The sequence below is a fragment of the Lissotriton vulgaris genome, chromosome 9 (assembly GCF_964263255.1).
Source record: "Lissotriton vulgaris chromosome 9, aLisVul1.2, whole genome shotgun sequence".
In the NCBI taxonomy this organism is placed as follows: domain Eukaryota; kingdom Metazoa; phylum Chordata; class Amphibia; order Caudata; family Salamandridae; genus Lissotriton; species Lissotriton vulgaris.
The window spans coordinates 348,500,338-348,513,525 of record NC_141697.1 but is presented as its reverse complement, the minus strand read 5'-3'; the positions used below and the strand labels follow the sequence as shown (position 1 = coordinate 348,513,525).

General features: G+C 45.4%; 1 protein-coding gene across 1 annotated transcript in view; it reads right to left on the bottom strand.

Moving 5' to 3' along the window:
• UNC79 (unc-79 subunit of NALCN channel complex) overlaps positions 1–13,188 on the bottom strand; it is a 644,685-nt gene that overhangs the window by 597,717 nt on the left and 33,780 nt on the right. The window contains exon 3 of the mRNA XM_086937713.1: positions 6,012–6,316. Coding sequence (XP_086793839.1) covers positions 6,012–6,316 — 305 coding nt within the window. The remainder of the gene's footprint in view (positions 1–6,011; positions 6,317–13,188) is intronic.

Below are 13,188 nucleotides of genomic sequence, written 5' to 3'. Positions count from 1 at the left end.
TTTGAATTACTGGTGGATGGCCAGCTGGAGGTGCTTTTCATAACGGAAACGTGGATGACCAGCTCGTCTGCCCCGATCGTGGAACTTGCTGTCCCCAGAGGCTTTAAGATTTCCAGGGTTGATAGGCCTTCGGGCAGAGGGGGCAGATTAGCCATTATTTTTAAGGAGGGGTGGCACTTCGCCTCTGAGCAACCCGCGGCGGGGGCTGAGGGTGAAGTTCTCCACTTTTCCCTTACTATCTCCCCTCACTTCACCTTAGGGGGTTCACTGATTTATAGGCCTCCGGGCTCGGCCAGCCTCTTCATTAACTCTTTAGAAGAATGTATAGTGCCACGGGCCTTAAGTTTTCCAAGTTTTCTTTTGATCGGTGACCTAAACATTCATGTTGATGCCTCCGACTCTCCTGAAGCCCGTAGGCTGGGTGAAGTCCTCGATCTTGCACAGCTTAAACAATGGGTGACCTCTCCGACTCATGTTGGAGGCCACCTTCTAGACTTGGTCTGTTCCAACTTCCCTATCAAGACTGTAAGCGTAGAAAAAGTAACGTGGTCGGATCATGACCTTGTCAGGTTCTCGTGGGAGGTGGAGGGTGTAGGTCGAACAGCTTCCATACCCCCCACGAGCCATACCCAAAAGGTCAACCTGGTCGTGTTCAGACAGGCCCTATCCAGAGCCCCCCCGAAGCTCACTCCTGTAATGGGTGAGGCGGTTAGTGACTTCGATGGGTGGGTGCTGCAGGCTGCTAATGCATCTACTAAACAGACTACCGTGTCTAGACTCCAACGCACTCCCTCCCAACCTTGGTTCTCTCCTGAGTTGAGGGAGTTGAAACTAGGATGTAAAAAGCTGGAGAGAGTGTGGAGACGCGGGTATTGTCCGGAGGCAAAGTCCGTCTTACGCGCAGCCCAAAAAGATTACTATGCCGCTATTAAGTTAGCTAAAGGGAGCTACTATGCAGGGCGCATCGCTAAAGCAGAAAATAATAGTAGAGAGATCTTCTCTATTGTCAAAAGTTTTGTATCCCCTGCTGCTGATGCTCCTATCCTCCCCTCCTCTGCGCAATGGTGCGAGGACCTGTCTAATTTTTTTTATCAGCAAAATAACTAGGATCCAACAGGACCTACTCTCTGCGCTACCAGCGGATTGCCCAGCGGCTGGTCCTTTTTCTATGCCATGTTTGTGCAATACGCAACAGCTCATGGACTTCTCGCTGGTTGCGGACTGTGATGTACTGCCTCTCCTCCAATCTCTTAAATCGGGCACTCCCGCTGACCCCTGCCGTGCCCGGGTGCTTTCGGAGGTGGCGGACATTGTCTGCAGTGAGGTCACTCAGATAGTGAATCTCTCCATATCCTCTGGTGAGGTTCCTCTTAGCTGGAAGCGGGCAAAGCTTCTGCCGCTTCTGAAAAAAACCCGGGCTGGATGCTACTGTCTTTGGTAACTATCGTCCCATATCCCTTTTACCAGCATTGGCAAAAATTTGTGAGAAAGTGGTCTTCCGTCAACTGGAGAGCTTCGTTGAGACCTCTAATGCTCTTCGCCCAGTTCAATCTGGTTTCAGGGCGGCCTATAGCACTGAGACAGCTCTGGTTGAGATGACGGAGTCGATTCGGGAATGTTTGGACGGAGGCGGCAGAGCGGCCCTGATTTTATTGGACCTCTCTGCCGCGTTCGATACCGTTCCCTACGAGTTCCTCCTCGCCAGGCTGTCTGCTATCGGCATTGGTGGAGGTGCCCTGGCCTGGCTGTCCTCATTTCTATCAGACAGGACACAACAGGTCTGGATGCCCCCCCACGCCTCAGAGCCCAAACCACTCCTGACGGGGGTCCCACAGGGATCTACCCTTAGTCCCCTACTGTTCAATGTTTACATCACCCCTCTGGTATATTTAGCGGAACAGTATGGGGCTAAGATTATAGGGTATGCCGACGATACTCAGCTACTGTTCACTTGGCCAGATGATCACCTGGATACTACAGCAGTCCAACTGTGTTTGTCCTCAGTCTGTCGCTGGCTAACTTTGCCCCAGTTGAAATGCAATGAGGACAAATCCGAGGTGCTCTTCTATGGTTCTTTCCCTCCCAATTTCAGGAATTCGCTGTGGCCTCCGAACATTCCCAGCCCCAAGGAGATGGGCGGCCCCGCGAAAAATCTTGGCATCTGGTTCGGGGAGGAACTAAGATTTGAGGACCATATAAAGAGGCTATCTGGGACATGCTTTGCCATGCTGAGAATGCTGCGAAAATTCTTCCCTCTGCTCCCCAGAGAAGCAAAGGAGACTGTCGCTCGGGCTCTCATCCTGGCAAGGCTGGATTATGCGAATGCCCTGTTTAGCGGCATTCCAGCATACTTGGTTAAACGCCTACAAATCATTCAGAATGCTGCTGTCCATCTCTTACTTAACGTTCCGAGATGGAAGAGTGTTCGTACTGATTTGTGTAATCTCCATTGGCTGCCTGTATCCCAGCGCATCTTGTTCAAATCCTTAGTACTCTCGTTTAGAGCAACCCATGACCAAGGTCCTGCTTATCTGAAGAAGAGGTTCGCCCTCTATGCCCCCACTCGAGCTCTCAGATCATCCACTCTGTTTAAAATGTCTCTTCCCCGCTTCAAGCGAACTAGACTAGGGGGCCAGTCTATAGCTGTAGTCGCTGGCCGTGCCGGGCCGTCTCCCTTTTCACCTGCGGTCCATGCAATGTGTTGGCAAGGCTGGATTATGCGAATGCCCTGTTTAGCGGCATTCCAGCATACTTGGTTAAACGCCTACAAATCATTCAGAATGCTGCTGTCCATCTCTTACTTAACGTTCCGAGATGGAAGAGTGTTCGTACTGATTTGTGTAATCTCCATTGGCTGCCTGTATCCCAGCGCATCTTGTTCAAATCCTTAGTACTCTCGTTTAGAGCAACCCATGACCAAGGTCCTGCTTATCTGAAGAAGAGGTTCGCCCTCTATGCCCCCACTCGAGCTCTCAGATTATCCACTCTGTTTAAAATGTCTCTTCCCCGCTTCAAGCGAACTAGACTAGGGGGCCAGTCTATAGCTGTAGTCGCTGGCCGGGCCGGGCCGTCTCCCTTTTCACCTGCGGTCCATGCAATGTGTTGCTCAATTTAAGAAAAATTTGAAAACCCATCTGTTTAGGAGTGTGACCTAAGTTGTTTTTCCGTTTGTTTACTTCTGCCTCTTCCCAATCTCGCCAGGATACTCCCAAGTAACGGAGCGCGCTATAAAACGGTTTATAAATACATACATACATAGGCGCCTATGCTTTTAGAGGCAAAATGTTCTTAGCTGAAAATTGTAAATTCACATTTTGCTCCACAGTTGGGACCATGAAGCTCGAAAAGCTTTCACTCTGGAAAGGTAAAAGCAAAACATAGGCCGCATACACTCCTTTCCACGCAGTCGCATAGTTCATTTTTTCATCCAGAAGGGAACCATAAAGGGCACAAAGGAAGCAAACAGGTGGGAGGGCTGTCAGTGCCTTTGGGAGCTATGAGTGATTCTGACTGTGTCGAAAATTCAGGTGACACGAAGCGAGCAAAGGGCATTTCCTGCAACACAACATTGCCCTCTTAGACACAACTTAATGATAGATGATAGTATGTAAAAATGTGTTTGAAGAGCAAGTCAGTGACAGAGTGAGTGATCTCATGTGTGTAAAGCACATTGCATGCTACTATGCCTTTGATGCTGTTATCTTGAAATTGCTGCAAAGGGAAACAAGAGCCCTGGCTTGCTCTTAAGATGGAAGATTGTTACTAGTGTATCTCAGTGGGCAAGAGTAATACTAGAGAGAATGAGTTGCTCATTAGTAGTCGCTTTGAAAGCTGGGATACTGATTATGCCTTGTTCAGTGGAAAAGGCATTTAGAGAGTCCATACTAATCAAGTTATGATATTAGTGTTGTCTCATGCACATATTACGGCTAGAGAGAATTCCTTAAAAAAGCAGACTTTTTTTCACAGGAGGAGAATGAAGCTATCACCTAATGGAGGGGGCTTACACTTTATTTTTAGAACGTAATATTTATATTTTGTGACACTACTAAATACCAGAGGCCTTTAACGACCGGTACAGCCCACTATGGAGGGCTTTAACTATTAGAGCATCCGCCCATAGAGGGCAGAATGTTCTAATTTGTAAAAACAAAAGGCCTAAAAGAGCACGAGGGGGTTAAAATCCACTTGGGTCTTGTGAGGCCTTTGTTCACAGCAACAGCTGTGAAAGAAAAATATTGGATTGTTGATGCTCCCGGCTTTTACCAGCCATTAGAAGCCCGGAGCATTCCATTGTCTTCAAAGGAGCGCTCAACATTCCAATGTTCCAATTAATGTTAACTTTACTTCAGGCAGTTGATAGTATGTCTTGTGACACTACTGTATTTAGCTAGCTCCTTTGTCTACAACAAGATAGAGCTGAAAATTTTCAGCACAGGATTATGACTTCAGTTGAGTGTTAATAGTCATGCTAAGGCGGGTCAGTAGCAGTGGCATGACAAAACTTGAGGGGGCGATCCTGAAAAGTACATGGATGGGGCCTCCACGCTCCAGTCCCAGTCAGGACCTCTAAATCAAGGTGCAAGCCACTTGTGCACAGTGCCAAAGGGGCCCCCTGGAGGTCGGTGGGACCCCTGCACCACAGAGGCTGTGGGGGCTAATGTTAGGCCACTGGTCCGTAGGTAAATATCACATATGTTTCAAGAGACTGGTGAGCCCTGCATATGTGCATGACAGGACTGAGGGCTTCACTTCAGGAGGTCTAGGATTTTCTCATGTGCTCTTTCCAGGGGCAAAGTTTTATTCAATTCTATGGCTTGATCCACAAGAGCGTGTTTGGTAGTGTCAGCGGTAAAAATGTAATCTGGAATGGAATAGGATTTATAGAGTGCATGGATACCCGTAGGTGTCCCAGCGCTAAGAAAATAGATTAGATCCGGACTTGCGGAATTGAGGGAACCTTAGGGAACGAGGAAGGTTTTCAGAAGCTTGCAAAACTTCTGGAGGCTGTCCAGTCTTTTGCAATCTCATCGTTCAGAATGGGAGGTACACCAATAAAATGTGATAAAATTGTTCACTATTAATAGCAGACATAGACTTCTTGTGTCCAAGGTCATCAGACAATTGACAACACATCATATCAAGTTTTGCCACTTAGTCAGGGCACCGTGGTGCCTAAGCTTGGTAAGGGAGTGCATACCTGTCTGCTCTTCTGAGTGTCCTATCAGTTGTTTTTGCTGTGGCATAACATTTGGTTATCGACCAATAGTTGTAGTGGCCAAGTGGATAAATAGGAGGTTGCTTCAATAATTCCCCGATGAAATCTGGATTGAGCTGTAAAGACAACTAGCCACATACAGCTCTTAAAATGGCGACCGTAGTTGTGGGTAAGACTTCAGCAACCATGCTGAAAACAGACACATTTTACACAATTAGAACTGCCTTCTTAAGGAGGTAGTGGGTGGAAAAATGAAACATTATCGCAGAATGCTTCAAATATTTTTTTGAAAATTGAAATCGCAGGACATTACAGAATAGCATTGCTATGGGAATAAAAAATAAACATCGCTTACAATGGGATGTGGGCGAATCGTGCATTCTAACTTGGGTTGAAAGCTATCTGTCAGCATTGGTGGTGGAATTGCCATGTGATGGTATTGCCCCGAGAGCTTTGTCAATGTTTGGGCTATTGCAAAGAGTCTTACCGTTAGAGGTGTGAATGCCAGTAAGATTGCTCAGCATTGGAGATTAAATTGTAATATTTTGTCTAGTTTGGCTTGATGACCAGTTTTGCCTAACATTTGGTATTTTGTATTTCCACCACTTTTTCTATGCTTTATCCATTTTACTCTGCTGTGCAGTCTATATCACAACAATATGAACCCTTCCAAGTTATTCAAAAATAAATTTGACCATTTTCTACGCAGCCTACACCCATGAGATACATTTTTAAGATCCAACAGTCTTGAGAAATTACTTTAAGAAATTTACCAAAGAACATGTTTGCTTACCGTGCTGACCGTGCTGTAGCAAGGGGACTAGATCCAGCAGAGTCACCAGTGTGACGTAGAGGCCCTGATAATCCAGGGATGGGTACTCTGATAATTGAGCGTCGCGGCTTTGCTGGCCTCGTTCAGACGGAGCATCTCGCAGGACGCTGTAAAGGAGGGAGCGAGTAACAGTGGGGTTGATGGAACTGACCTGCGGTCTTAAAGATGGGGTGAGTGGGAATGGCACAGGAAAGAGACACATGGTCATGGGCACTGTCAAATTGGAGGCATCTTGATTCTCCTTCTTCCCTGAGCGGGACAAAATGCTGTTGGAGGGACAAAGAAAAAAAAGAGACAACAAAGACACAAAAAACAGCACATTACATTGAAATGACACTATAAAACAAATAATAAGAGACCAGATACATCCCACATAAGATGCAATGTCTACCAATGCAGTGTCTACCAATCCAACAGCCATTCTCAACCATGCTTCGAAATAGGAAATTAAAATTGTGTCTTTATGAAAATTCTCATTGCATCCCATGTGTTATCTGGTTAATAAGGAGCAAAAATATAAAAACACATGTTTCAGTGCCAAACCCATGTTTTACAGTCAGGTCAACCGGTGTAAAGAGGCACTCACGGTAGGAAGCGGAAGGCACTTTCAAATCAGAGATTATTTTCACATATGTTGGCGGAAGGATATGCTTTTTCTCTTTTAGCACAATCTTGCTTTAATTCCTTTAGAAGAAACCTGTAAAATATAGGTGTGGCACTTGCAGAAACATGTTTTAGCCAGGAATAAACATGTGTGTTTGTTAAGACACTCTTAAAAATCACATGTTTATTGCATCAAAATAATGTCTGTATGTAATTCATGATACTGTCTCAAGACGTTCCGTCAGTATCATTGGGAGGTAATGAAGTTCAAACAGGCACATGGATTTAGAAATAATAGATATTTCTAAAATGTTAACTAAACTACGTTTGGAAAAGCTAAAAAATAATATATAGGAGATGACGTGTAGCATATGTTTGTGAGCTAATGGTAATGGCTGTGTATGTGCTTTATTTTAGTTTTTGTCCATGTTTGGGGAAGAAACAATTTTTTTTTGATTTTTCGAATAGAAACACTATTTTGGTAAACCATTACAGTACCTCCGAAATTTTTAAGGTAAGGGTTGAGCAAGCAATTCCCATATTTAATTTAACTATACATAATAGGTTAACCATACATCACTGTGCTACTTACATTATTACTGAACAAAATTGCTACAAACTAAAGGAAAGATAATTTTAAACAAAAAAATGTTTAGTGGGAATAATTGGAAATTCTAAATATTATCCAGCTGTCTGTTTGATAAATGTTTTGTAATTCTCTCTAGCATTTTTTACTGCTCATTTTATTACCGAAAACTATGTTTCTCTAATAACATATCTGAGCTAATTTTTCTGTTTCATACAATACTTTGTTTTCCACAATAAGACTGAGTAATCAGTAAGTGGTTATTCATCACTTCATCCTGGCGCTGGTTTATAATACTCATAAATACATTTGTTTCATGTTAAACTTTGTACGAATTGCATAATGTCTACAGTTACTACAAAACATGTTTCTTTGCACTATCCTGGCTAGTTCAACTGTACACATTACTACTAGAACCAAGCCCAGTAACAGAGGGGCTTTTTGCTTCAAGTATAATTTAATAACACAGCTGTTGTCCTAAAATGCACATTCTCCATATTTTTGTTAGATTCACATTATAGAACAATTTTGTTTCTGTTTCTCAATACCCATGCCAGCAGACTTTAGCCTGGAATTCTACTGCTGCATCTCTGCGTGTGTATTGTGTGAAAATATTCAAATATTCAAGTTAAATATTCAATAAGAGGTGGGAAGAGGCTGACGTCCTCTGAGGGCTTCATCAAGTCGGGCGATCACTATTACTACACAATATGCGCACAACTCTCACACATAGCAATTTTATGCAAATGTAGTTTACAACTAATCAGTATAGGTATTGGGAACGTATTACTAGATTTGGCCCTGATGGACAGACAGTATGTATCAATGTAATGAGGATTACCACCAGTATACATGTGGTAAAACCCCTTATGTGTGCATGTAGAGTAGCTCCATTTTGATTGTATGAACATATCCACATCAGGGACTGTAATATACAATTGCCCCGGGGGTGCAACAGGCATTTGCACCCGCTTTGCGCGCCCCTGCGGCACTTTGGTATTACAGAAGGGGCCACAGCTGCTTGTGCGGCCCATTCTGAAATACTGATAGAGCTGGCACACATAAAGCGCCAGCCCTATCTTCAGAGGGCCATATTACAGATGCGGGCGCAGAGGCAAAGAAGCTCTCAGGAGGCGCACTCACAGTGCACCATCTAAAAGGTGGCACACTGTCAGTGCACCCGCTGATGGCAGCCCTCTGCAGAGGGTAAAGGGGGTTCTATGGACCCCCAGACATCCCCTTGCAGGAGGGTAAAGTCACTAATCCCTCTTCGAAGTGCATGCGGGTTGCCACCTGCACTGTGAAAACACGGAGCTACTTTAAAGCAGCTGCTCCGTTTTTCACCTGAATGTGCTGTCCCCAAAACAGCGTGAGTTTGCGGCTGCCCGGGGAGGGCACTCGTTCATCATAAAACTAAGCATTATCATTGTTTGCGCTGGCCACACCTTTTAAAGGGTGCACCCGGCGCAAACAATGAAAATGCAGCTTTTGTGTGATGCAGCAATTGGTGGTGAGGTGCATTAGGATCCAAAAGCCCTTGGTCTTGGCCATACAATAGGCTCAGGGGCCTCCTCAGCCTGATGGGGAAACTCGCAAATGGGGGGCAATAGATCTTTCTGCTTTTCTGGACACTTTGGCCTCCACACTGCCACCATTTGACAACATGGGGGACGTAGATGATATCTATGAGGCGCTCTTCTTGTGGATCCAAAGTGCTGCCAATATTCATGCCCCAAGTGTAAAATTCTCCCGCTCACGCGACAAAGAGGCTCACAAATGGTTCTCTGCGGACCTCAAACAACTCAAACTAGAGGTCAGACAAAAAGAGAGAATTTGGCGCAGAAATTATCTTCCACAAGATAAAGAGGTCTACTGCCTGAGCCGCCGTCTTTACCAAAAAACCATCCTTAAGAGGAAGACCGATTATTTTTCAGGCATAATTCTGAAATCAAAGAATCAAACTAAAGACATCTTTAGAATAGTGAACGACCTCTGTAACGATGAGCGCACGTCACTACCTATCGCACAATCTCAAGCTTTATGTGATGATTTGAATAACTACTTTATTAATAAAATCATTACAATCAAACAAAGTATACCACCACACCCTGCCAGCAACATCACTGAGGACGCGTACATGAATCCAGAGATCTTAGATCACATCCCCCCGATTGACTCCAAACAATTGTCGGAACTTCTTAAACGGATCAAATCAGGGTCACCTAATGATATTTGTCCCCCTTCTATCTTTAGAGAATTAGGCCTATCCCTCCCACATGCACTCCTGCCTATTCTCAATGAATCCCCCAGACAAGGCAGAGTCCCCACAGATTTTAAAAAAGCCCTCCTTATACCTTTGGTAAAAAAACAAGGGAAGGATCCTTCGGATCTTACAAACTACAGACCTATCTCCCTGCTGCCCTACCTTTCAAAGGTGCTGGAGGCTCATGTCTCTAAGAGTGTCTCTAATTTCATCGAGACCACCCACTACTTGGAGCCTAATCAAGCGGGGTTTCGCCCGGGTCACTCAACAGAGGCGGTGATCCTGGCGGTTCAGGACAACCTTAGAGCCAATGCGGATGTCAATACACACCAAGCCCTGGTGCTGCTTGACCTCTCGGCTGCGTTCGACACGGTTGACTATGACATCTTGCTCAACCGTGTCGAACAGGCCGGCCTGAGAGGACCAGCGTTGAGCTGGATCACATCCTTTATCGAGGGCCGGACTCAGGCAATTCAACTGGGCAGCTTTATAGGCACTAGGCATACGTCCACCTGTGGAGTCCCGCAGGGGTCGTCATTATCCCCCTTATTATTTAATCTTTATCTCCCCCCTCTTCTTTATTCCCTTAAGAAGTTTAAAGTCACGGTGTTCAACTACGCGGATGATTTACAGCTATTATTTCATCTGAACATCCCTGATGCTTTGTCCGAATTTCAGAACACCATGAAACACATCCAATGCTGGATGAACGAAAACCATCTAAAACTCAACCCGGGCAAAACAGAACTACTTTTACCCGGGAACAGTTTATCCAGCTGGAGTGTTAACTTCTGGCCAGCAGACCTGGGCATCCCCCCGTAAGGTCCACTGCTGTAAAGAGCCTAGGTATCACGCTCCACACGGACTTGTCCTTAAAAACCCAGGTGGGCGCCGTGGTCTCAGCAAGCTTTTTCCAAATGAGGAAAATAAAAAAAATTGCTCACCTCCTCACCCAGTCTGCCTTAATCCAGGTTACTATTGCCTTGGTCATGTCCCGCCTGGACTATTCCAACAGCGTCTACCTGGGACTTCCAGTGGGCCTGTCGAAGAGACTTCAACTAGTCCAGAATCAGGCGGCTAGACTCATTTTACAACAGCCAAAATGGTCTTCTATTAAACCAGGACTAGAAAAGCTACACTGGCTTCCGATTTCCCAGCGCATAGCCTTTAAAGCAGGTTGTATCACCTTCAAGGCCACACAAGATAAAGGCCCTGCCTTTATTCGCAGTCTGGTTTCTAAATATATTCCCACCAGAAGCCTGCGCTCTGCTCAAAAATCCCTACTGGAGGTGTCTCGCTTTAAAAGGAAGCGACAGGGAGGCTGCTGCTTTCGCCATCTAGCAGCCTCACTTTGGAACTCCATCCCCTTACCGATTAGGCAGAGTAAGGATTTACTCACCTTTCGTAAGGGACTAAAAACCTGGCTGTTCTCTCAAGCCTACCATTAGCCATTGTTAGCTCAGTGTTGTGTTGGACAGATTCTTCACTTTCCCTATAGCGCCATGAAGCCCACAGGCGTACGAGCGCTTTACAAATTGATTTTAACATAAACATAACATAACATACCCAAGCACTCATGCCTGGTAAATTGCTCCCCATTACTAAGGTCCCCATCTACATGCTAGAAACACAAGAGAAAAGTGTAAACATCCTCCACATGGATCTAATTCTGCCCGGTTATATGGCATGCGGATTTACCTGCAGTAGCCGAAAAGCTTCATCCCCCAATTATCATTCTCGCAGGTAGAGCATACAGTGCTCTTCTTGCCAGGCCTATTCTGCCCCCTTGCCTCCCCTACTCCCCACCCTACATCATCACCCCACACGGAGGCCTCTGCATACAGTTACTACCACATCTGTTTATCATAGAATGTAGAACTTAGGCCGTTGTAGGTGAGGCACTACTTTTATTATTCTTTATAACATAAGTGGGATATTGAGGGCATTTCAATGATGCCACTATCAGGAAACATTGAAATGTAGTCTAGCTGTTCATGTCAATGAAGCATTTTACAGACCTATGCTGAGGCACTTCCTCCAACCAAGCCTAAACTCTGCCACTACCCAATCACTCCCTTTGCCACAGCCCAGGTGCCAATTTCCTTCTCTACATGGTTGGTAGGGCCATGGTATAAGAATGGAGGTATACATCAGTAGACTGGGGTAAGTAGGGCTTTGCTCATGCCCTTGGTACACCTGCATTGCCAACTGGTGCAAACACCGCTTGGTGGAGAACTATGAGTCGTGTGAAATCCATAGGATTTCCACTCCACTGCCGTTTATTTATGCCCAGCAGTATTGGGAAACTCCCCTGGGATTGCCTGACACCTTGTAGATGGGAAATGCAGTGCTACTGTCAGGCCTTTGGTAAAAGACCCCACCATAATCCTCGCGCTGTGTCAGGTCAAGTAAAAATTAAGTGGCAAATAGAACCTTCTTTTTATTACATGCAATCATTTTTATCGAGCCGCTGGAGGGGTCGGAGCAGTAATACCATCATCTGATTGTCATCATCCCTACCTCTGCCACCAGCTTCTAACTTGTGGCTTGATGGTTGGTGGGGTAGCTTTGCAGTGGAAAATAACCACCTCCCTCCACCAGGGTCTAAATTGAAGTCTTAAACTCCTGATTTGTCCACATGAGAAAACTGAATAATGTGGCATAATGTGGGATAAATCAACTTGTATTCTTGTGTCTATGTTCCCTTAGTTGTGGATACAGAAGGCACTTAGAATTCGACTTTATTTAAAGGAGAGGAATGGAAGGCCTTTGTATTACTGTAGTGCACCAGCAAACAACCCTCTGTCAAGAAAACACTGCACATTTGCAAACACAGCATCACCCTTGGTCAGGCAGAATAATTGCTACTGCATTGTCTAATACCTAGGCAGTACAAGACTATGAAGATAACGAAGACTGTAGGCCTCAATGGCAAAGTGTTTTAACAGCCAGAAACCCTCAGAATAGCTAAATCTGAGGGTTTGCGACTCCCTAAAACACTTTTTGAAATGTACTAAACCAATTAACGATTTAGAATTAATTTTTCCAAATCATTAAATGGGTTTAGCAAACAATAAGAAATCGGTGTTTGGAAGGTGTGTGACTCAGTACCTGTGCTGGAGCCGGGGGGTAAGTTGCACCTGTGCACGCCCAGGGAGTCAGAGAGTCAGCCCAGAGGCACTTGCTCTGATCGGACCCTCTTCTGTTGTAGAGAGCAGTAGACACAATTAGAGAGCATGGCTCCATCTGTACTTTTCGTTCACAAAATACACCACCTGTAATCACTGACTGCAAACACCACCTTACTTCTCCCCAGGCACTCCTCCCAGGGGGGAAAAACTGCACTCCCAGTGAGTGATCAAAAGGAGCACAGCCACGAGCAGCAAGGTGTAGAAAGGCTGCATGAAAATCACCTCACTCAGGTCCTAGAGGCTGATTCAAAATGTTCACACAACACAGGGAACAGTTTGCCTGGTAGAATGGAAAACTTGCTTGGGGTAGTTGCGTGGTCCTGGATGTCCCTTGGGAAAGTGAAGAAAAATAGGGGGCAAGCCAACAAGCCCTTGGAGTCCCTCTTCTAAGTTCTTTCTATGCAGGGCAAAGTTCAGCAGGGCAGCTCAGCAAAGCTGACCAGCAATTCCTGGGAACAGTCAGGCACAGCAAAGTGGCAATCCTTCTGGTGCAGC